This window comes from Chamaea fasciata, unplaced genomic scaffold (genome assembly GCF_029207755.1).
Source record: "Chamaea fasciata isolate MVZ Bird 193981 ecotype frontalis unplaced genomic scaffold, bChaFas1.0.hap1 SCAF_4, whole genome shotgun sequence".
Classification (NCBI taxonomy): Eukaryota; Metazoa; Chordata; class Aves; order Passeriformes; family Sylviidae; genus Chamaea; species Chamaea fasciata.
This window is the reverse complement of record NW_027094089.1, coordinates 17,483,259-17,507,661: the sequence shown is the minus strand read 5'-3', so window position 1 is coordinate 17,507,661 and position 24,403 is coordinate 17,483,259. Positions and strand designations below refer to the sequence as shown.

At 41.8% G+C, this 24,403-nt stretch overlaps 1 protein-coding gene across 1 annotated transcript in view; it reads left to right on the top strand.

Annotated features, from left to right (window-relative positions):
- Positions 1 to 17,980, top strand: part of KIAA1328 (KIAA1328 ortholog) — a 176,254-nt gene extending 158,274 nt beyond the window's left edge. The window contains 1 exon segment of the mRNA XM_066180895.1: positions 13,426 to 17,980. Within this exon segment, the coding sequence (XP_066036992.1) occupies positions 13,426 to 13,642 (217 nt within the window). The 3' untranslated portion in view covers positions 13,643 to 17,980.
- Positions 17,981 to 24,403: the final 6,423 nt, after the last annotated feature.

Genomic DNA, 24,403 nt, shown 5'->3' with positions numbered 1-24,403 from the left:
AGGAGCTAGACACCAATGGTTTCTCTAGGTAAGGTACCCGAAATTGTGTGTGCCTCTAACTAGGAGGTGAGTAGTACAGAGCAAGTGGATGCAAATCTGGCTGAAAGGTAGTTACTATCTGATGTCAGGCTTCTGAACATGGTACGAAGAGAAAAAAAACAACTGAGTATAAGCTACATATATGATGTCAGCAAGGTACAGAAATCAGAGTGTTTATAAACCCTAAGCACTCTAGCCTGTGAAGCATACTTCAGATTCTTTTGTGTGTTGTGATCACTCTGCTCTCTGCAGGAATTAGACTTTAGATGAAGTGCAAGAACCTATTCACCTCTCTCATGCTAGCATAGCTGGCATAAAGATGATGCCAGTTACTATGTCATAAACAAAGTGATACCAGTAAAAAGCTGAGGACAAGCAGAGCTCAAGTTTTTAGTGCAGTCTGGTCTGAAAAATGGGCTTCCTGCAAGACAAGCTATATTCAGTCTTTGTATTTTTACTGTTAATATACCTTAAATTTAAATTACTCTGGATTTCTATCCGATTTCAACTTATTAGCTCTCCACCACACCTCACTATGTGGTTACTGCCCTTTCTCTTTTTCTATCTGTTCCCTACCAAGGAACTGCGAGCACAAGCAGAGGGTCTGTCATCATGGCCTTGCTTACAGGGATCAGAGGCTGGGAGATGTTTGCATTTACCTCTGGAGTGTAATTCTGACTGATGGGTTCTTATCAGGTTTCTGAAGTCCATCCATCCAATTGTCTGCTTCTGTTTTGAAGACCAAGCAAGCATAAAGTTGAAAACGGTGTTGTATTTTTGGAATCTGAAATTTCAGACAATGCATTTATGAATTATTTATGAGGAATGTGTTTTCAGTAATGTGCAGCATAAAATGGAATGAATGCATATCCATACTTGCCCTCAACTCTCCAAAGTGCATGCTAATAAACAGAATGATAACCTACCATCACTTCTGCCCTGTAAGATTTACAGTGCAAGCACTTTTTTCTGTGGTTTAATTCAAGTCAGTTTGTCAAGTTAAAGCTCTAGTGTTTTGTTTTAAAGTACAACTTGGTGAGTGATTTTCTATTACTTAAAGAAATCTAACTGCTTTTTCCCCCCTTCTTTCAACCAGAGTTACTGTCTAAATTTTTCTAATCAAGTTGGCATACAGCCACCCTAAATTATACTTAAATTCACAATTAGAAAGGAAGTGGTAACCGTGCAAAGCAGCAAACCTTTCATTTAAAATGGCCATTATATAAGGTCATGATTCTCCCGGATGATTAAGATATTGAAGAATAATTTAGATATCCTTTGGTTTTTGGCCATTTAGAAGTGCTGGGCTTATTTAATCTTTTAAGCCTCCCTGAAACAGCTTTTTCCATAATGACAGTAATGCAGGACACTATATTATCACAACCTGATGTTTACTTGTATCTGAATTGTCTAATGCCAACTTGTTTTCACTGATATAGCTGACAGGGCAGAGATAATTAAGAAACAGAAGAATTTGAGTGCTGGATTTGCTATTACACACTCCATGCCACAGCAGAAGAAATTAAGCTGACAAGTAGGAGAGGAAAGATCATGCAGAACCACAAGAACAATTGCTGTTTAGGTACATAAATTGACTGTATGTAAAAATATTTTACCAGGATAGGGGGGAAAAAAAGGAAAATAAAATGTTAGGATAAACTATTTCCAAGCATTCTGCACCATCTTATTTCCAGGGTGTAAAATAGAGAGCTTGCAATACTTAGTCACTCCAGCACAAGAAATGGCAGGGAAGACAGCTAACCCCAGTGAAATGGTAGCAGAACATCCATTGGCTTCCATGGGGTCACAATTGCACCCCAGTATATACTTAAAATTACTGCAGTCTGATTTTGCTCCTCTGCTCAGTGAGGTTTTAAATCTTGCACAGCTACTCGCAGTTCTTTCCGCAATGGTTAGAAAGTCAGTGAAAGCTCACAGTTCAGTAACTAAATGACAAGGTAAAAAACTTTGGAATCATAAAAAGGGTATAAACACTTGACCTAAAACTATGCAGATCTCCCAATGTTTGTACAGCTGAAGCAAAAAGTTGATTTATTTTCTGGTGGCTGGGAATTTAGACTGAGCTTGTAAAAAAGACAGGTTGCTAATCCATGTAAATGGCGATAGACTTCGCAAGCTGTATGTGGTGGGGTTCTTTTTCCCCTAAGCCATGCCCCCTAAAATTGTTGTGTATTGTATTAAATATTTAATACTCACAGAGTTCTAGGGTGAGGTAGTCCCAGCTTTGCTGAAAGTGTGCTAGGAAGAAGAGATGAAAAGTGGAAAAGAAATCAAAACTGAGGAGCAGCACTGAGGCTGGCAGAGAGGAGGTGCAGGATTGTTCTGCGACTTACATATGCAACCCTTTGTCAGGGGCTTTAGTACATTATAAAAGAAAAAGGCACAGTTTTGAAGATGATTCATTGAATTAGAGTTTGCTTTGAGGGGAAGAATGCTTGGGGACAAACTTCTAAGTAAAAAATTGAAAAGCTGTTAAGGCAGGAGATGTAGGGGGATGAAGAATGGCAGCAAAGATGATGACAGCTTAGTTTTGGCCCAGAACAATAAAGAGTGAAGATCTTGCTGAAGATGTGCTGTGATGACAGAGTGCTTAAAAGGAATAAAAGCTAAGTGTGCTCTGATGTGCAAAGTTGTTATGTAATACCATAGCAGAATCAGGGCCCCAGGTGTTGTACATACACCAAGGTTCATTTTCTGATCTGAATAGCTTTCAGACTTGATGACACAGAAGTGGCTGTATGGGAAGGGAGGGAAGGACAGTGCAAACAGAGTGATTGCAGAAGGCAGTTGTTAAACTCTGTGGTAGTTACCTGGTTCTGTAATTTCTCTCTTTTGTACAAAAACTTCATTCTAAATTATTCTTCTGTCACTGGCAGATCTGATTTAAAAGGTTTCTTTACTTTCCAGCACTCATGTCATCGTTCACCCTCCCCCTTCCAGAATTATTACAACCTCAGCTATGCCAATTCAGCTGCAGCCTGCAGCCTTAAAAGAAATGATCTGTGGTGTTTCTAATTCTTTGTCTTTAGTTAGTTAGTTAGTTAGTTAATATTTAGCTACTAAAAACTCATAGAGACTAAAACAGTGAAGCAGCACTTTGAATTGTATCTAGCTGCCTGGTAACAGGGCACCAGGGTCTGAGTCCAGTGGAGAAATAACGAAGGCTGAGTTTCCAGCAACAAAGAGGTAGGATAACTGGATTGAGAGCATTGAGATAGCAGTGTGGAAAAGTGAGGAAAGCAGGTGTTGGTCTCTGACGAGCAGGTAAATGAAAATGTCCTGCTTGTGTAGCAAGGAGGAATGAGAGCAGTAATAACTCTTGTTTCAGTAATTACAGCTGCTTGGATGCTGTCACAGGTGAAGCCAGGGTGAAAACTAGGGGGGAAAAAAAAAAATCTCTTTATCAGTTCTGCCTTAGGGCACTAGGGTTTTGAGATACTGTTGCTAGATCTGGTGTTCTTTAGAGCACTGGCACAGCTTGGTCTACAAACGGCCAGTGGCCAACCAGAGTCCTCAGCCTCTTTCAAGTCCAAGTCCTCTTTAGCTCTTTAAGTACTGTTTGCCGTGCTGGGGAGGGAGGCTCGTCCCAGAACACTGCCAAGCACAGCACATTTCAGCACATGTGTGATACTGTTACTCAATTCTGCTGCTTCTCTCTGAATTCCCCTGTGCAAGGGCTGTAATGTCTGATGCTGCTTTCTACACGATTTGATGATAATCATTAGTAACCCCAGAAAACGAGGCATTGAATTCACTGCTCTGCAAGATCTACAGGTAAGGGTGGGACCTGTGGAGCAAGGAAGCAGTAGCAGAAGGGCTGAATGTGCACAGACAAGCATTGTGTGAGTGTTGGAGGAAGCTGATGTCCTCTCTATTTCTGTGCCCCTCTAGGGGGTATGGTGCTTATTTCTGGGTGATTGCTTACTGGAAAAAATTGTCAAAGATGGAAGGAGAGTGGCAAAATCTGTTGCAGTGCTGGAGAAATGATTTATGAGAGAATTTTAAAATACGTGTGGCTCAGATAAATGTTGAGACTGGAGCAGAATGAAAAAATGTAACATTTTTAAGTACTTAAGGTGTATTTGCATCAAAAAAAGAAGGATTTCTCAGTACCAGGCCAGATTTTTAGCCGTAACTAGTAGGTGAAGTTTGGAGGAAGAAAGTCCTCTTTGTTTTTCTCTAGGTGACTAACAGAAAGATATTCTTATTCATTACACATACCTTTCCCTCCCACCAAACTCTGAAGCAAAAATTCATGGAACATTTGTGGCACTTCCTATACTATCCTCATCTCCTTAATGGTATGTTATATGTTTCTCACTGGGCTTTGGCTTACCTCTTTTGACTCTGTGTTCTTTTGAAGAGGGGAGTGCTCTTACAAGTGGTACTAGATTTGGTCCCCCTGATCCTGATCAAGGCCCTTTAGATTATACTGTGGCCCATAAATAAGTAATAATGGTAGTGATAGCATGAGTTATATTTGGCTGTGGAATGGCTTTCCAAGGAGAGTAGCAAGAGCCTGATTGTTAGCAACAAATGTGAGGAAGTACACTGTAGGGAGCAGTTCTGTCAGCAGGGAGAGGACTGGATGATCTAATAAGTCTTTTCCTTCTGTAGGTTATGATTCTGTGAATACTGCCTCGGAGAGCTCTGTAAAAGTCTCTGATAGTGTAAGCTCTCTATTACGTGGGTGTGGGTTTTACAACACTCCAGGAGGCTCTTGCTGAGGACACTGTATAAATATATTCTGTTTTACATTGTGTGATATATTTTAAATAAAAGGCTCAGATCTTTTTTTAATTGCTTTGAAATAGTCTGAAGTCTAATCTTTTCCTATAAGAACTAAGAAACTCTGAAATGCTTTTGGAAGATACAGACCTGTTGCATTTGAGAAGTACATCTCCACTTGAACTTGGTTTAAATACATATATATATATAGCATTGTTAAATTTCCCTCCTCCTGGATCCCACAGTGAAGTACCTGCTCTGAGTTCCAGCCTGCCTGAAAGTGAAATGGGAATCTCAGGCTGTCACAGTCCCTTTGTCTCTAATTTTCAATTTAATATTGTTCCTTCTCTTGGCGTTTCAGCTTCATGAATTGTCCTTCACTGTCTTATGGTTTGTTTTTTTTGTTTTGTTTTGGTTTGTTTGTTTGTTTGTTTGTTTTCTGATTTGATGTCTTGACATTCAGTACATGGGAATATCCCCCCAGGGTGTGTTTTGGTCACTGAAGGTGCAGTTCACACATGAAAGACAAGCTCCCTTATCCTGATGTGTGGCCTTTCAGGGAATGACTGCAAAATCAGCTTCCCTTTCTCAGCTTTCATTTCCTACCCAACCAGCCTCTAATGTTCATTGACATGTTCATCTCAGGTTTCCTGGGCCAAATAGCCTTCTAGTTAAGACTTGGATTATTCTCACAGAGTGGGGAAGAAGGAATCTGAGGTATCAGCTCAGCCCTATGGATTTTCAAAAGGCTTTTGCCAAGGTTCCATGCCAAAAGTTGCTAAAGAATTCAAGTTTCTGTAGGATTGGGGGACAATTCCTTCTAGGGATTTACTACTGATTAAATGATAGCAAGCCAAGTGACTTAATGTTCATTTTTTAGAGTTAGCAGAGGGATCCCCCAGGAACTCACTGTAGGCTGGTTCTTCATCAGTGACCTGGAGTGAGAAGTGAACAGCAAAATCTCCTGGGTGACCTAGTAAATTCATGTGCTTTGATACTAAGTTCTTTCAGGAAGTCAAATGATATATCAGTAACAAACAACTCTGAAAAGGCAAATCAAAACTGAGCGAATGAAGCTGTAATTGACCAGGGGAAGAGCCATCAACACCGTGCCTACATGATACTGAACTCAGAGCAGGTGGTTGGATTTGTGGAGTTCAAACCTTTCTGGAATTTCTCAAGAGCTTGTGGATACATAGGTATTGCTGTACCCACATTTTGATTCTGCTTGGTCTTTGCCTCTCAAGAAAGCTGAAGTGGAACCTAGGAAAGGGGCAGAGAACAATTAATTTGATCATCAGGATGAAGCAATTTAGGGAGAGACCAAGAAGCAATGACTTGGGAGAGGCAAAGACTGAGAAAATGATCAGGGATGCAAAATTGTGAAGGTGGTAGATAAACTGAATGTGCAGCTGTTTTTTGCCAGATTCCACCATGTGAAAGAGACTAACCGCAGTCAGTCCTTAAGGCAACGTTAGCAAGGTACTAAAACAGAAAACATAAGTATGTCTGTAAACAGCAGTGAACTTCCTGAGCTTGCTGTCACATGACATTGTGGAAACTGCAGGTTGAAAAAACAATTAGGAAAATTTATGGATGGTGGGTTGGTGCATGGATGTTGAAAGGACAAGCCATGGAGGTAATCTAATTGTGGATGCCAGACTAAAGATGGCAGAAAGTGCTTAGGACCCTTTGATTTGGGTTGAGTTCTTCCCTTCCCTTGTAGAGCTTGGCTTAGCTTGGGTGTGGGTGATGAGTGTTTCTTCCATATAATCCAAGGTTGTATTGCTACTGTGTTGTCTTCATGTTTCAGGTAGTTGGAAGTTGCTCAGGCCACTCCTTATGTGCTTCTGTTTTTTCTCTTCTTTTATTTGCCCTGTTTGTTCCAGTCAAACAGTGATTTGGTATTTGCTCTATCATAACAATAAACTGTTTAATTTTCCGTAAAATGGGTCTGTTCCCTACCCCTTGAATGTGTTTTAGCTGTATTTAGCATCTGTAAAGTGCTTGGGGGCAGGTGGTGTTTTATGAATACAAAATAGTGTTAGGCTTTGTACTTAGGCACAATACTGTATCGTAATTCAAAGGCAATTCATGTAACATTAGTAAATCACTTTGAACTTAATGTTGAAAATATAAGCGGTAGTATAAAAATAAACCTTTTTATTTCCTCTGGTATATACAGTTAAATAAAGTAAGCCTATACAGACAGCAACAAAACTGTATTGCCAGTATGCTTTGTTGAAATGCCATCACTTTGCAAAGAGACATTCCATGTGTTTTCTACGTGTTTATGGTTGAAGAATAAATTTTCAGAGACTGTAAATGAAAAGATGTCTCTAAATGTAGTGATCAAATATTATATGACACTGCTTGTTTAAAGAAGTATACATATATTTTGCTGCCAGAGTACTTACGACCCTAACAAGTTTAGTTATTTTGCCTCATACGGAGATTCCTGCTCCTCCAAATGTCAAACTTGTTGAAGTTGTGCTGGGTTTTTTTTCCAAGAAGAAACAAATGGTATTATTAACTAAATGGGACTGTATGATATGAAAATACAACAGCGTAGTTTAAAAATTGGACAGTGTGTAAGAAATACATATTTTACCAACAGTGGGAAGTAGACGAATATTAAAAATCCATTGGCATATCCCAAATGTCTAAATAAATAAACATCACTGTTCAGCCAGTTGAGGCAAGTAGGCTTTGTGGTTACCTTCAAGACCACTGTCATTTCTGATATCCTGTACAGTTATGAGTTCTGTGCATCACTCTTGTATAATCTGACCATTTTTTAGGTACTGTACATTGTGGGACTGTCTGAGCTCTGATTGCCCTGCACATTTTATCAGAAGGAATACCAAGTGGTTTCAGGTGTTTTCTCACCAACCATCCTGGGCATAAGTGGTCTTATGGTTCCCAGAGCATCAGCCATATTTGTGTGTTCATCATAAGAATGGGAAAACCTTCCTTTCCATTCAGTTTGGAAACATGGGACAAAGTAAGATTCACCCCTAGGTGTTCGGAGAGCTGTATTCCTGCTGCATGAGCAGTGGAAAAGACACACTGTGGAAAGAGGGAATTGGGTCTGTGCCATCTTTATTTTTCTTTTCCTTTTAAAAATGTGAATGGTTAATGATGTTTTCTGAATCATAATGGTTTATGATGTTTCCTGTTATCTTAGTGATAGACTACAAAACTTCTTTTACATTTAGAGTTCATAAACTCTACTAGATACTAACTTAATTAAGAACCAATGCTGAGAGTTTCTAATAAAATTTCCAAAAGGGTTTTAGTGGCTGAGGAGGCAAATTTCTAGCAGTCTGTTTTAGTAATGCAGAGGTGATAAAGGGAATTCTTTCACAGCACTGTGCAATGCCTGACCATGGTGGATTTTGCTACCCAGGTGGCAATTCTGCTCTGACCCAACTGTACGAGCTTGATCCCAGTGGTATCAGCCTCCCAGATTGGGCATCTCTGTGCTGCTCTGTGAGCTGTATTTGGAGTTTTATATTCTACAATAAAAGCAAAGGTGAAAGTTCTTCATTGAAAGAAGAGTTTCAAAGCTTACTGTGGTCTAGTCTCCCTACTCTCATCTCTATCCTCTTGCCCGTGGCTCTGCCTTCCTTCTGTTTTTCACATTAACTAGTTCTTGGTGTTATGTCTCCTGATGAATGTTTTGGAGATTACTTTGGAGAAACTTTAAATGTTTTAGAAGATTACTTTCACCAACCTTTATCTGTCTAAATAGTTAGACTTCTAATTCAAATTTGTAGACCTTAAAAATTTTCTTCTCCCATGATGAAACATGCAGACTTTCAAGCTCATTAAAGTTAGATGAAAAAGTATACATGGGGAAAGTGTCAAAAAGAGAGATTATTTTCCAGTCTGTTGCAGAGATGCTGTGAGAGACTGGACTATTAATGATTAATGACTCATAACATTTGCCCATTTGTGGAGGTGCCAGGGTGCTTTGTGGAGGCCAGGTTTGCATCTCTTGAGGGAGGAGGTGAGTTTTTGGGTGTACATACGCTAGTCTGCCTGAGGCAGAAGAGGTGACCTATCAGGGCCTGGATCCTGCAAGGCAAGATGGTGCTTCTTGCTATGCTCATTGCTCTTCCTTACATAACACCCTCAGTTGTTAAACTGCCACCTGGGGGAAGATCTGATTGGGCATTATTGACTCAACTGAGAGGCAGTCCCTGTGAAGGCTTCATCAACTGTCAAAGATTCCCTAAGTGCCCCCAGACTAATTTCTGGGGCCTTCCACCAGAGCAATTAAAGTTCCGCATACCCCCCCCCCCCCCCCCCCCCCCCGTCCCTTCCCCACCTCAGGGGAGGTACCTGTACATTTCCACTGAACCTGAGTATATTTTAACCCGTTGGTCTATGTGACATTTCCTTCTAATTCACTCCAAGGGATCCATTAACAAAAACCTGGGTTACACTCTCCTTGCTCACTGACTTTCCAGCACACTGGCAAATGTACCAAAAAAGTGAGGACACACTGAATTATTACCATCTTTAAAGGGACAGTTGCCCATGCCATTTTCCTTCTGTTGGGAGGGTAAAACCTATCAAAGAAAATGTGTGTAAACACCAGCACTGATGGGACATTTGGTTGCTTGGTTGAACATCTATACATGAGGAATTTCTATATGTGGCTTAATGTACAGTGCTGGTACTTCTGCAGAATGTTTGGGATTTTTTTCTCTTCTGGAAGCAGGAACAATACAAGGATACCCTTCACCCTTAGTTTACTTTAAAAGAGCATTCACTATTCACAAGGCAAGTTTGCCAAATCAGTTTTCCTGTTTGAAATGTTCTGACTCCTGGGTGGCTGATCCTGTAGCTTTGGCTTCACAGAAGCCATTAAGTGTTGTAATAATAATAATAATAATAATAATAATAATAATAATAATAATAATAATAATAATAGTGATGATAATGATAATAATAATAATAATAATAATGCCTGTTTTTACTTATGTTTTCATTCAAGTCATGCAAAGAATACATACCCTGGTTTTATAGAAAGTTGCATTTCAGGATTCAAGCATTCTGACTGTGTCTCTTTAAATATTAGGATACAAATAAATGGTGAGAAAATTGTCTTTGCAAGTTTCAAACCATTCTGGGTCTATTCTGTTGCCTCCAGCCAGATGCTGTCTGATGTTACTTAGACAAACCAGGGCAAACCATTATCCTGGGATTAAACACTAAATACCTGCAAGGAGCATTCTCTTTATCAGATAGTGCTCTGTTAGCGGAATTCATTCACTTCATTGCATATATAACTGTGGTGTCAAATAGACTGATTTACAACACCTGGTCTTTTACATAATCTTTGCTATTTGCTACGTTTGTAATCTGCCAAATCATTTAGCCTTCCTGATAGCAGAAATGCTGTAAAACTTAGATAAACTTGCAGAAGAAATGAACTTGAAGGTACTGCTGAAATCTAGGGCCTGCACATTTGCTGTAAATGCACTGGCTGGTTTGGTTTCCCCTGCCTAATCTGTGATTGCATGTGGCTGCTGGAGAAATTGAAATTTTATGATAGCACTACCGTCAGAGGAGATAAGCATTTGTATGCTAGACTAGATTAATCTAAAAAGAAATTTTAGGTGTGGCTAATGAAAGCAGTGTAAATGTTAACTGGGTTTCTTTGGGGTTCAAACCATATGTGTGTATTTATATAGAGTCTAGTCTTAAACTTTCTCCATGTGAAAAATCTCATATATCTGTGCGCTAGTTCTTGCTATCAGTGCAGCTTATTCTATTTTATGTTGGAAATATCTTTGAGGAGTTTCAGTTTTTAAAGGTACTTTCTGAATGCTAGTACAAACAACAGATTTCTCTAAAATGATCTGGTTTGGCAACCCAAAGCTCCATGTCTGTCTGAACTTTATGGTGAGGGTAACTAAAAGGCATCATGTTTGCTTAGGGTTGGCCACAAACAAGATGCAATTGAAACAAAAGATGTATTTTTTCATTTTGAGCCACTCATTTTTTGCTGCTTAGACAGAAAGACATGTAGACAAGCTTAAAATGTGGCAAAGAAATTTGCAAATTGGCTTTTTGATTGTGAGATTAAAGCTAGCACATCTGCAGGAAAACAAAACAATCTGTAGTCAAACGGGAGAGAGTTCTGTGAGGTAGTAGTGTCAAGTCAGACTGTATTAGAAATTGACACTGACCATCATGTTACAAATGATTATTAGCCAGTCTGATATCAAAGAATTTATTTAGCCATTTCCAAAATCAGTCTGAGACAGCCACAATAAAATCGGTCAACATTCATCTAATGCTGGGTGGACAGAGGAGCAGCTGCAACGGTGCTGTCCCACCTCGTCCACGGATGCTGGTTTTCGGCCCACAGATTTTATACAGTTTTTCTGCCTGGAGGTAATGTTTATTGTGAGTCTTTGGCCAGTCTGCATATTCATGTATTTCTTTATTTCAGAGTTGGGTTTTGAAAGAATTTCCTGGCAGTATGAAAGGTGTTCCAGGAATCGGGTATTGGGATGGTGATGTGTTCAATCTCCGGATGTCCTACACCCAGATGGATGTCAGATGTTGATCAGCCATGAAGTGGAGGTCCACCCTTGATGAATGGGCCATCTCCTGTTCAGCCTTGCCATTCCTGTTGCAAATTTTGGATTTGCCTTGCTATTTCACAGTTGCCCAATGGGCCTTGGTATTCGGAGACGCCTTGTGTAGCTTCGGGAATCCAAACTTACAATGACAGTTTCAAGTTTATAACATACAATATTGTTTATACGTGAATTTATTCACTCTATCTACCACAGTCGGATTGGAAGAAACAATAACAATTGAAAGAAATAGATTTTATAGCATAACTTCAGTAGTCACCATTAACATTGGTATTAACACATCAGTACCACTGGTAACTCCTTTGAGCTGAGGGAGTTAGCTCTGTGTCTCAAATATAAAAATGAGTTATTTTGTTATGGACAAAGTAACTTGTCATGTCAAGCACTGGAATGGGCTTCCCAGGAAGGTGGTGGAGTCACCATCCCTGGTGGCTTTCAGGAAATGACCACGTGTAGCACTTGGTGCTCTGGTCTGGTTGGCAGGGCAGAGACCAGTCAAAGGTTGCACTCGATGGTCTTGGTGGTCTTTTCCAGTCTAAATGATTCTGTGGCAGCATTCTGATGACGGATGGGATGTAGCACTTACTTGTGGAGATAAAGAAGGGCGTTTTTCATGGCATGACTAGTTCAGGGTAGGAAAACTTTTACCTGCTGCTGCTGCTGCACAAGGCTGTTGGACAGCACAAGTGGCAGTCTGCCTTTAGGAAGTTCCCTGGCCACTGCTAATCTCTCACATCCGTAAACTGCTGTAAACGTTTGTTCTTAAGAATTTTTCATCCCATCTGAGTTGAGAAACTTCCCCAGCTGTCTTAGTTGCTTAGTCTTTCAAGGTTCTTACAGTTACAAAAGTAGAAAAAGAGGATTTTCTCAAAGCAGAGAACAGCTTGAGGTGTTTCCTCATGCTATAGATGAACTCTGCTTACAAGAGAAGTACCCTATGGATCCAATCACCTGTGCTGATAGTTTCATTTGGGTGAATAATGTGAATAGCATTTGGTGCATGAAGGTCTTGGAATGTGTGAATCACTTCAGGGTTGGGAACATCAGGCAGGTTGGTGCTAACAACAGCATGGAACAAAGAGACTTTTGGGTAAAACTTTGGAGTGATAGCTCTTACATATGACTAAGAGATCACTGGAGAATGGCCTCCCTAGGGAAGCAGTGGAAATGGCATTGTTTAAGACATTTAAAATTGGACAGGAGGAAATATATTGTTATGATTAATCCTGTGCTGGTATTTAGATCAAATCTTGTCTCCTGTGAATATTAATAGGAACTCCCTGTCTCAAGTACCTGCCATTATTCAGTGAGCATCACCAGATTACATTGGCTTGCAACCTTCCCACACATCTGTACTTGCACTTAAAGGACAGCCAGAGTGATGGTTAGCACCTTTGTCTTTTCTCTTGGTTCCTCAAGTGTTGATTTTGTTTTGCCTTGCTTAGATTCTGTTCCTTCAGTGCTTTCACCAGACGGACTCTATAAGGTACACAGAGATTTATAGGAAGCACATGTAGTTTGTGGCAATAATAATAAAGTCTCCTTCTGTTTTCAAATCCCTGAGAAACTAAATCAAGTGTAGAGGTCTATTCAAAAAGGGGAAAAAAAGAAAAAGAAAAAAAAAAAAAAAAGAAAAAAAAAAAAAGTGCAGCATGTGTATAAGTCACTTTACCATTACTGGCATGGATCTGCCTTGTTTGGTGTATTTGACTATCATCTCTCTTTGTTCAGTCTCCAGAGTGCAACTAAGACAATACATGCCTCAAATGGAAAAGCTGATGAAACAGCCTAAAATAACCTGAGCACCCATGCTTTGCTTGCCTCTTTTTCAGTACCTCTGTGTATTGAAAATTTACTGACAGAAGTCCATACAGGAAAACATACATTCATTCTGTGCCGGTGGCCCCTCTCAGACAAATCTAGGTCTAATCTGATTTATGGAGGCAGGAAAACTGGATTCAGTTCTTGCATAGTGCTGTGATCTTAATAGAGCTCTTTTCTTGGTGTGTTTCTGTAGGTACGAAGCCTCTCTTCTTGACCTGGTGGAAGTTATGAACCCAGTATCAGCTGTGGGACACCTCTGCCGAGAACCTTGTGACAAGAACAGAACACACACGCCCTGCTGTGCAAGCTGTGGGCTGTCCTCCTCTTGGTGCAAGACCCCCTGCAGCCCCAGGAGCAGAGCAGATGAGCTGGAGGAGAGTCACCTCCTCGAGGAGATCTTCTTCATTTGACATAACTCCTTGGTCTACAGCTACTCTTAAATTATTTGAGTGATCACTACTTGTTTTCCCTCTTCTAAAACATAGCTAATTAGCATCCAGGTTCATTTTGGATTTAGTAATCATGATGCAAGTATATTATTGGGGTACACCAATCAGAAAGTGTTAACTTTTTTCCTAAACCTTTCATGTGCCAAGAAATCAATTTAAAATAGCTTTTTTTTTTAATATACAACATTTTCTAATAGATTGAAGTCACAGTTTCGCCAGCCTTATACCAGAAGATTACTTCATTATCGATTTTTTTGGCTCTAAAGCAGTTTGCAAGAACTGCCTAACATTCAAGAACCAGCATGTTCAAAGTAGATTATTTTCTAATTAAACAAGTCTGTTTAAAACCTAGCATAATATAAAGGTATATGCACTTTAGTACTTCTTCACTGATTTTATGATCTGTTTTTTCCTTCAACATTCTGGTATTTAAGATGCTGAGGTTTTAGGGGATATATTGTAAGCTCAACTCTACAGTGTCTGATAATGTTAATAGATGATGTTGCAGGTTGATGTACTAGGCACAGGTTTGAATTATATTCCTCTTTAAATCAGTGCTATTTGACAGAGTTTATGTGCTGGGTAACGTAACCCTGAAATAGCAGAACAGAGTCAGACATTGCAGAGATCCAAAACGTATTTGATGTACTTTTCAAGATGAAATACATATTAGTGCTAGTATAAGAGCAGTCTTAACACATTTTCACTAACTTGCACTATTTTGATCCTGCATCCAGGCTCCATTGTAAATAAGACAAATCAGTAATTATTTCCACTAGCAGCTCACAATGCACACTTTCCTGCCAGCTTTAATTATTCATGCTGTATCTATTTCAGTTTATTTAAATGCATTTCCATCTACTGCATGTACTTGGTTATTTAAAGAAATGTGCCGAATTGGTAAAAATGACTGCACAATACAGGATTAATGGTCATTTTCTCCACAATGCAGTGTTCATATTTTATTGTAACAGTAGCCACCGGCATGTGTTCCTAGAAATATGAGACTAAAATACTCATTTTGCAAAGTAAAATTGCAGCGAGGGGAAGGTAGAATTGATCCAGTACGGGCAAGTTCTAGGCCATTTGCTCCCAAACACCACTTCTTGGGCCAGTACTGCTTTTCAGACAGTCTCTTTAGGCAGCCCTGCTTATCTTAATGGCTGGGTTGAGTTGCTGTACTGATGCTTGGGGTATGGCTACTGCCTGCTTCCCCACGCTGCTCCTGTGCGACGTGTGATGCTCTGAAAGGTGGATCTCAGATGAGAGCCCTGCAGCCCCTGGCAGCACCATGCTCTGTCAGTGAGAATGAAGGGGAAGGAGAATGAAGGGGAAGAAGAACCTCAGGTTACTCTTGGCTTCTTCATTCAGGCCCAGTCTTAATCACAAATTGGGTGATATGCTTTCTGTGCATCCCAGCTGAATTTTAAAAGCTGCTTGGAGGAGTTTAAAGGAGGAAAGCAGCATTGCTGGACCAGAAAGTTACTGCTGTGGAAAGTCCCTGCATGGTCTGTCCTTCTTTTAGTGAAGTATTACAGCTTTCTGGAATATGTCCTCCTGCTGTTGAATGTCCCTCTTGTTCTACTCCCTGGGCCTGTGAAGGCCCAAGTTTCTGCTAAGAGCCCCAAAGATGTATTCAGTGCCCCAGCCCAAGTAGAGCAGGCAGGAACATAAGTTTTCCTATTCTGTTGGCTGAGTAGTCTGCTGCTTTAAGAGGGCAGGAAAAAGGAGGAGAAAGAAGAGAAGAATGTACAAGGACCAGCAGGAAATTTGGGGATAGCCATCACATAGATCTTAGAGTTTGGAGTTGTTTCATGGTGTTTTTTTAGCTTTGTGGTGGTTTTTTTTAAAGTGTTGGCATTTATAGAGAAACAGTGCTCTGATTTCAGTCCAATTGCTTCTTGTCTCTTTTCCAGTTTGACTGAAACTTTAATTGCCTTTTCGGATAAATGCTAACTGACCTTTCAAAAAAGCAAAAAATACGTATATGTTTCTTGAAAGGTGCCTTTGTGTCGAGAACATTCCGTGGGAGCATTCTGTTCTTCTGTGGGTGCCAATATTTAACTGCTTTGGGATTTCTTATGATCACTTAGTCTGTAAAAAATTCTAATTCTGAAGGTGACTTTTGGCTTGAATCTGTATTTTTTGGTTGTAGCTCTTTCTAAAAGGACATTGTCAGGGTTGTGGGCTCTATGCTCAAGGTGCTGCCCATCAATCAGACCTACACAGAGGCACACCTTTGTGAAGCAAAGTTTTCTAGTAAAAGATAGTTGAAATGCCTAATGGGTGAAGAGCTGTGTGCTTTAACTATCTGTGAGACATGGACAAAAGAAACAAAAGCTATTAATTTTGTAGACCCTGTGGAAAATCATCTTTTTTAATGCTGGCTCTTGCTCTAGTTATCAGGAGTACATTAGGAATAGTGTTTAGCAGTCAGTGCAAGCAAAGATATATTGCCATGAGGCACTACAAAGTTGAAGTTATTAAAACATTTATAGCCTTAGAAAAAAAAATCAATGATTTTCAAATAGGAAAGGATAAAATCAGTAGTTGGTACTGGAAGGGGAATTGTTTTCCGTCTGCTAAAACAGTAGAGGAAATGCAAAAATTAAATTATCAAAAGCTATGACGTGACAGTGTCCTTTTAAGTTTGAGCTTCTATATTGGGAGCTGCTGCTGGGGAGTTGGTCCAGCATAGGCTGTTTGTCCAGAGTGTTCCCAGTGAATATGCTTCAGCTACACATCAGGCTGTGTTTTCCATAAGGCTTTGTGGAGTAACATGACAGCTGCTAAAGCTCCTACCCAGGCCTTTATTTTGTGTCCTTCTCATGTGGTTTGTGAATTCACACTTGCTGGCTGTTTGTGTAGTTACTGCTTTTGTGCACCTTGCACGTCACAGCCCTGTAATAATCACACTCTTTTCATTTCTAGCCTTTCCAGTCTTGCTATTGAATCCCATCTCAAGCACGTGTTAATGTATGTATGTCAGCTCTTAATCTAATAAATTATCTGGGGGTTTAATTTATTTTTCCAGACTTATATTTGGCTTATCTTCTGATTTTTGTCCAGCTCAGATGTCAATACTGCCATTGACAATGTGTTCTGCTTCCCACAGCATCACATCATATTATGTTGTGAGTCTCCAGTTTACTAAGATACATGAAGGGCTTGTTTTAAGCCTTCTCTTCCTCTCCAGGACATGGGTCTTACTGTGAGATGGAGCAAGGCCTCCTTTGAAGCGTGAAGTAAGAGAGAGGTGAAAAATACAAAGGAGAAGAGAATTGGAGAGCCAGCACCATGCTTTGGGACAAAGTGAATTAAAGAGTAAGGAAGAAAGGATGGAGATGAAGGCAGGAAAGGACAAAGATGTAAGGCAGATAACTGTACCACAGGTGGAGGTGAAGTAGGAGTGAGCCAGAGGGCAGGGATGAGTTGTTGAACTAGAATAAGCTGATGAAGAAAAACTGTATGCTTGTGTCTTAAAGTGAGAAATGTTTTCAAACACTGGTTCCCATATGAGCCTTATGACTCTACACGGTTTTCCAAATCGTGTTCCTGCATTTGAGGGGCTACTGTCCAAGGCATGCTTGGCAAATGAGGGCAAGGAGGAAATTACCTTGGCCTGACTTAAGTGTCTCCCCTTTTTAGAGCAGCTGGACAGGGAGGCCAGAGCACATGGAGAGCAACTGTGCAGAACCTGGGTATAACCCAGGGCACGGACTGAGCTCAGTTGCTTGCAAGAAATAGTGACATAGATGGCCAAAGAATAGGAGACTGGAGAGTGGGAATCAGGATAAACTAATAAAATTTGCAGTGATCCAGTGAGCTGTGGAGGTTTGGTGTTAAGGAAGGAGAGAAAAGGGCTTAGCTGCACTTCAGAGATATTGAGCCTAAGATATCCAAAAGACAGTCCTTGAAAGTGCATGTGAGCCTGGGGTTAAACTCTAGAAGTTGCAGCAAAGATTTTCTCAAAAACGACCTCCAGGCTGTATTTGAATTTGTGCCATCTGTGGGAAAGAGAGCACAGCCTGGTTAGTTAGAAACCTCCTTTTTCACTGTTACTAAATTTATGAAATTGTGTGCTAATTAGTGTATGATTTATAAATTTACATAACTGCATGCTACATAAGACAACACAGAATATTGAATGAAGTGATTTAAACCAGCAGAAGCAATGTAGTCTGCTCTAACTGGGTGGCTTTCCTCTGAAAAATGCCTCTCTTGATCCAGACCTGCTCCCTGCATCATTGGAAGGCTTGTCTGCTCACAGCAACAATAAATGTTTTACAATATTGTGACTCCATGTAACTTAGAGGCATTTACCTTGAGCATCTCTGGCATGGATGTGTAGCAGAGCTTTCGTGGTGATCCCTGACTAGGGTGTTTGGAAGCAGAATTCAGCTAGGAAGCAGAATTCAGCTAAAAAGCAGCAGGAAACCCAACTTGGCCTGGCCAGTGTTGGTTCTTGAGGAGTCCTGCATTTGTTAATGGAGGATGGAAGAGCATCCCAGCTGCAGGAAAAGGATGGTCTGGGGAGGAATTGTATTTGTTTTCCAGCTCTGGGGAAGACAGTTTGCCTCCCTTCACAGCATGCTGTGGGTTGTATGCTGAACTGTGTATAGCACCACATCTCAGAGGGGCTGTGGTCTATATCAGTGCCCACAGCAGAAGGGACTGGAGGTATCCACCAAAATGTGTCTGTGAACTGTAACCTTTAAGCGCAGAAACGTGGGCCAGACATTCCTATTGAACAGAAGCTGAAGTCCTCAGGCTTCATGTATTTTGAGGCTTGAGGAGGTCATTTCAGGCATTGGGGAGTTAAACTGGAGAAACTCAGATGTCACTAAGAGGTGTGGTCCTGACATACATGTGGTGAGAGATGCCCAGGTGGTCCTAGCAGATGAACTAATCCATGAGCTGCAGTGAGAGCCTAGTTTCCTTGATACAGGATTCGTCCTGAGTATGTAAAACAAAATAATTTTCACTCAGAGTATTCAATAACCTGTGTGAGTTCCTTCTTTCTGGTCTCCTGTCTACAGACAAGAAGAAAGTGAAAAGCTGGAAAAAAGGTATATTTCCTGGTTGCTTACTGGCAACTACATTAAAACCTTGAAGCATGGGTTTGATTAAAGCACTTGCCCAAACACAAAGTGTTGAGTGCTTTGAGCATTAAGAATAGTGGGAACTCCTCTCCTCTGCTACACCTGATAATGAGGGAAAGGACAAGATGAATTCACAGACACAAAATCTAGTTCATTATTGAATTAGAGATGACTGTGAGGAAGTTGCATTGAAATTTTAAAAGTGCCTTGTCAAAATTTTCCAGCGTGCAATTATTCTTGCTTCTACAAAACTGCCTTATTTTGAGACTGAGGTTATCTACCTGAATGTCCAACTGCTGGACTGTGTTGTGCCTCTAGAAGGATTACAAAGTTGCCATGTTGCCAGACTGAGTACCCCAATGGCAGTGATAAACTGGTTGAGCCTTCTCTTTGTTGAGATGTCATCCTTTATGCTTTGTGTCCTAATGTCTTTTCCTGCCCTTGGATGTTTTGGAGGGCCTGTTTCTGAACTTTTTCTAGCATTTATGCTTCTTGAAGGGTTTACACTAGAGCAGGATACTATGTTCCAGTGCTGCTGATGTGAAATGGTGACAGTGTGGCCTCATTTCTGCTGTTTCTACACACACTCATTTTTGCACTTTTTTGCCACTTTCAGAAGCTTGCTTGTTTTTTTTTTTTTTTTTTTTTTTTTTTTTTGTGTGTGTGTGGTTTTTTGTTTTTGTTTTTGTTTTTTTTGTTTTTTTTTTTTTTGTTTTTGTTTTTTTTTTGTTTTTTTTTTTTTTTTTGGGTTTTTTTTTTTTTTTTTTGGGTTTTTTTTTTTGAGGTGTTGGGCTGAGCACCAAGTCTGGTTGCATTTCAGATCATGGTTCTGTTTCTTGAAGCAGAAATTCTCTAAGAAGTGAAACCAGGAGGCCCTGCTAAATTTAGAAGAGTTGAGGAGGAAAGACTAATGTAAAGTAGAAATACCAAGCAGGAAAGAAAAAGATTGCAGGACTCAGTTTGGGATGTAGCATGAACTTGTGGGTGCAGTACCTGTGGACTCAGGCACCTTGATAACAATCTGCCAGACACATTCTTGATAGGATGGGGGAGACCCAGACAACACAAACTCTCAGAAGAAGAGTGAACAAACCACAAGGCTGGTGATAGCAGCAAAAAAAGACAGGAGGCTTTTGAGCTGCAGATGGGGAGACAATGACATCTTTGAATTGCAGAGAAAATGGCTCCTTGTCAGTGGAGCTGGTGCCCCTCTATTTGCACTTGTGCCTTTAGCACAGGGATCTCATTACCAGAAAGCTTACTGGCAGAGAGAGAGAGATCTCAGTGAAGAGTAATAAAAATGATCAGGGACTGCTATAATTGACATAATGAGGAAACAAGATGAGAAGAGTCAGGTATTTATAGCATGGGTGAGAGAGACAATTAAAAGGTAGGGTGGGAGATGGACTGGATGACCTGAAAGCCTTGTCTGCTTCTAGTGACTCCTTGTCATCTGCTGAACAGAGGACTTGAATTTACCGAGGCTGTCAATCTGACTCTTTACAGCTCTAACTTACTGTGTCGAAAAGCTCAGGTGGGTGTACTCTGGCTGTATTGGCACTGTCAGGATGTCACCGGTGCTGTACTTTTTTTTAAAAAAGTAGTCATCACCCATGTTGTGGAAAAAAAATTGACATGCTGACAGTAAAGAGAAAAAAATTAGGCCTTCATAAAGTAAAAAGCAATAGAAAACCTTGCTGAGGGAAGGGCTGCCTGATTGTTCAGCTGATGATGCTGAGCTCTTCCTGCTGCCTGGAGGGTGGCCTGTGGAGAAGGAAGGTCCAAGGGGAAAGAGAAAATGTGAGAAATGTTCTCCGTGAGCTGGCACCCAGCTGTGCATGCAACTGAGCAAAAGCACTGCTCCTCAGGACACACAGATGTGCCCAGGCTGTTGTCCCCAACAGTTGCTGAGCTCCACAGACCGCTCTTAGAGCAAGTTCTGGGCCAGGCAAAAACCTGCCAGTCCCACTGATGGCTACAAGCCTTCAGTGCTTCCCTTCCTAATTCATCCATGTGTGTTCCTGCACTGGGGCTAGGGTCACTGTCCAGGCAGTTTTTAGAGCCCCATGTTTGCTCTAGACTTGGGAAGCTGCAGCAAGGTTGGAAGCAGCCAAGCTGGAGACATCTCAGCTCCTGGGTTGCAGTCAAATTAAAACACTGCTATGGAAAGCAACAGGGCTGTGTGTGTTGGAGGCACTTTGGGGAAATATCAGAGCAGTGCTTGTTGAGTCTGGTGGTGGAGTAGCTGCTCTGTTGTAATGATACCTGTGTGCAAAGGCCACAGCTGCTGTCATCAGTTTCACATTAGTCTGACTTTCACAGAGCAGACATAGCCTAGGGTAGTGGAAAGGAGAGAAAGGTGACCAAAAAAATTTTCAAAAAGCACCATTCATTTTTAACCGTGTTTTCCCATCCCTCTGAGCTGCAATACCAGTCTGTGGCTGAGCAACAGTAATCTTATCCAGCATACTGTTGATTTAAGCCTCTTGGATTTATATAACTTTGGAAATGGTAAACTATATTAATTTGCTGTGTTTTCAAGGGAAAGTTATTTATTGAGAGACATTTTTAACTCAAGTGCCAGGAACCTTAAATCATTATAATAAATTCATGCTATTCAGGGTTTCTTACATTGTAATAAATTTGTTTTAAAAATGAATGAAGAGATCCATGATTTCTTTAATATACTGTTATGTATTTCCTTTCAAAATGACACAGGTCACTATATCAAGTGGGAGAATAATAGTGAGAGACTTACAGCACTTAAGAATAACACAGCCTGGGAGTGTGACGTGTGAACCAACATGGGGCAGGGGGGCTGGTAAGGTGCAGGGAGCCCACCACTGCTCCCGGTGGTCCTGCTGAGGGTTAAAGAGCAGCAACGGGTCGAGATCAGTGAATGAAACCAGAGCTGGGTGGGAGGCTCCCTGCAGGGTGGGAAACACAACATGGCCTTGTATTTTCTTCCCATTTTAATGTGCAATGTGCCATCGAAGTGCCTGAAAGGTTTCAAGGACCATCTGCCTTGACCTGGGAGGGGGACTGCCCGACAGCCTCCTGACTGGGATGCGATCTGAGCCAGAGGTCTGCTTGCTCCCTTTTACCAGGGACTCATCCCCTCTGGCTGTGCTGCTGTGGGGGGAGCAGACCCCTCAGCGGTGGCCAGTGGCCCTGGAGTGTGGCGAGGAGGCACCAGGTAAACACTCAGATAAATTTTCTCTGTTCTTAATCTCTGACCGCCCATTAAATCCCTGCTGACTCTTTCGCTCACTGTTACACACATGGACAGCTGTGAGCACAGGACAATAAAACTTGAAGCTGGCTTTACATCAAGTCCTCCCATTCACAGGGAGGAGGAGCTGGCACAGACACAGCGTCGGTGGCATCAGCATCAAGGGCTGAGACAAACCCAATTTGGCAGAACAGTTCTTGTTTTTTTGGGAAGCAGAGCCCCTGTGCTCCATGTAACATCTGCTGAACTTGTGTCCCAGCTTCATCTCGTCATGGAGTGCTGCAGAAACGAAGTCTTGTGTTTGTGGTGACCTTGGGATCGGGGTTTACTGGGGCAAAGCATCACAGTGCCCAAACTACAGAGGCCAGTCAGTTTCCTAGTGTCTAACGAGAGCAGTTACCCCCACGAGATACCTAAACACGTTCCAGCTCCTCAAGGCACAGCCTTGCTGTTGAGACTTGAGGAGTTGTCCTGCCATGATATGATAGTCTGCCCCTCTGGATGTCTGTGCACAAAGCCAGGAGCATTTCACTGGCTGTGAAGGGTTAATGGGTCTTTGGTGGATGTGACTGTAGAGGGTAATTAAATGCTGCTAGTTCCTGGGCATGAAGGGGATGGTCCTGCTGCTGCTGCTCACCTGACTGCAGGTGAGGTGTAGGACACTGAGGAGTTCAAGTGCCTAGGGAGGGGGCTGACAGTGTGCTGAGGATGTCTCTGGGCTTCTGGTATCGGGGGTTGGATAGCTCAGGAAAGGGGAGGAGGGGGTGGGAGAGGGCCTCTCACGCTCAGAGAAGTGATGGCAGGACCTCATCTGTCAGTGCAGAAAAATGTCTGGCTAATAAACTTGCCAAACATCCCTAATAAAGGGCTGGATGTGTTATCATGTAGAATGGTTTTATAGGGGACAGCCATAAAATGTGCACATTGCCCTTTAAAATGCCTGGACAAGGATTGATTCCAGCAGGGTGGAAGGAGAGGAGGAGGGGAAATGAGGCTAATTGGAAAAGGGGGATAAATCCAGGGGCTCATTTCTCTGCTGTGGGTCTCCAGGGTGTCAAGGAGTAGTAACAAAGCGGGACTCACTGCTTTATATGCTGTGCCCAAGCCTGGGGTTCTCTGCTGTGTCCCCACCACTGGGTGCAGTGCTGGGGTGTCCTTTCTAGCATCTGCTCCTGCTGCAGGACTCTTGCTCCCCCTAATACCAACCCAGGGAAAACTCTGGAGGTGAGTTCATCAACCTCCTCCTCATCTGTGCTTCTCCTTTTAATACCAGGAGTCCAACACCCATTGCCTCCTCCTGCCAGTTCTGGTAGCTGTCTCCTGCCTGCCCAGTGGTCCCACTGCCTCATCACTCCCTCTCCTTCATGGTGATTTCCACTCCCTGCTATGTGGGAGTGCATCACTGCTGAGAGATAAAACACAGTGGCTGGGGCAGCAGTTTTGAGTCACCTTTTCCGTGGACAGGGCACACCTGTCCTGGGGATGCAGGTGTGTCTGTGCTTTGAGCTCTGCTTGAATAAACAGGAGAGAGGAAGCTGGAGGGAGGCCCAGGGTATGTTTAGTAGCAATCAATAAATATATTGTACTCCAGCTCACTTTTAATGCTGCAGAAAACAGGCAGTGCTTTCACTTAATAAATGTAGACAGTGTTGCAGTGTTGTTCTATCGTGTGAGACAGAATTTCTGCACCACAGGGCTGCATGTGACCACTGCCCGGTACTATCCACAGCTGAGGCCTATCAGCTGCCATGGGCAGAGGGGCCAGCCTCTGCTTTTTCATTTTCTTTTTCCGATTTCTCTGGACAGAGACACTGGGCAGCCAAACCTCAATGAAATGTGGTGGAGGGAGAAATAAAAAAACCCAATCTCCTCAAAGTCACTGAAAACCTTGTGTATTTGACTACCAGTGGAAGGTGAGCAGGTACTGGAGAGATGGAAAAAGAGTGAGCCAGGAAAAGTCAGATTTTTGTTGGCCAGGGCTGCATCAAAGAAGTTTTTCGGTGTGGATGTGCCAGATCTCACTTGTCTGCCCACTCTGTGCAAACAGCACTGCCGGATTTCAAATTTGCAGAGCCCCTGGCAATCCCCATTGGAGCTGGAGGTGACACGCCTAGGAGGGAGATGGTGCAGGCAGGGCGCCTGCATCCCCTGGCTCTGGAAATGCTCTTTGGCTACCCATGGTGATTGACAAAGATTTTGAATTCTCCAAGCTGAATGGCACTCAGGTCCAGGTCTTTCATCCCTATTCCACAGTTGTAAAGTTCAGAACAATGTCCAGGCTTCTGAGGTCTGGATTTGCTTCTTTGATCACTCTTGGCTCAGGCCCATCTCTACTGCACTCACCACAGTGAAATTTTCATTGAACACAGTTTTAGTTCTGGATTTATA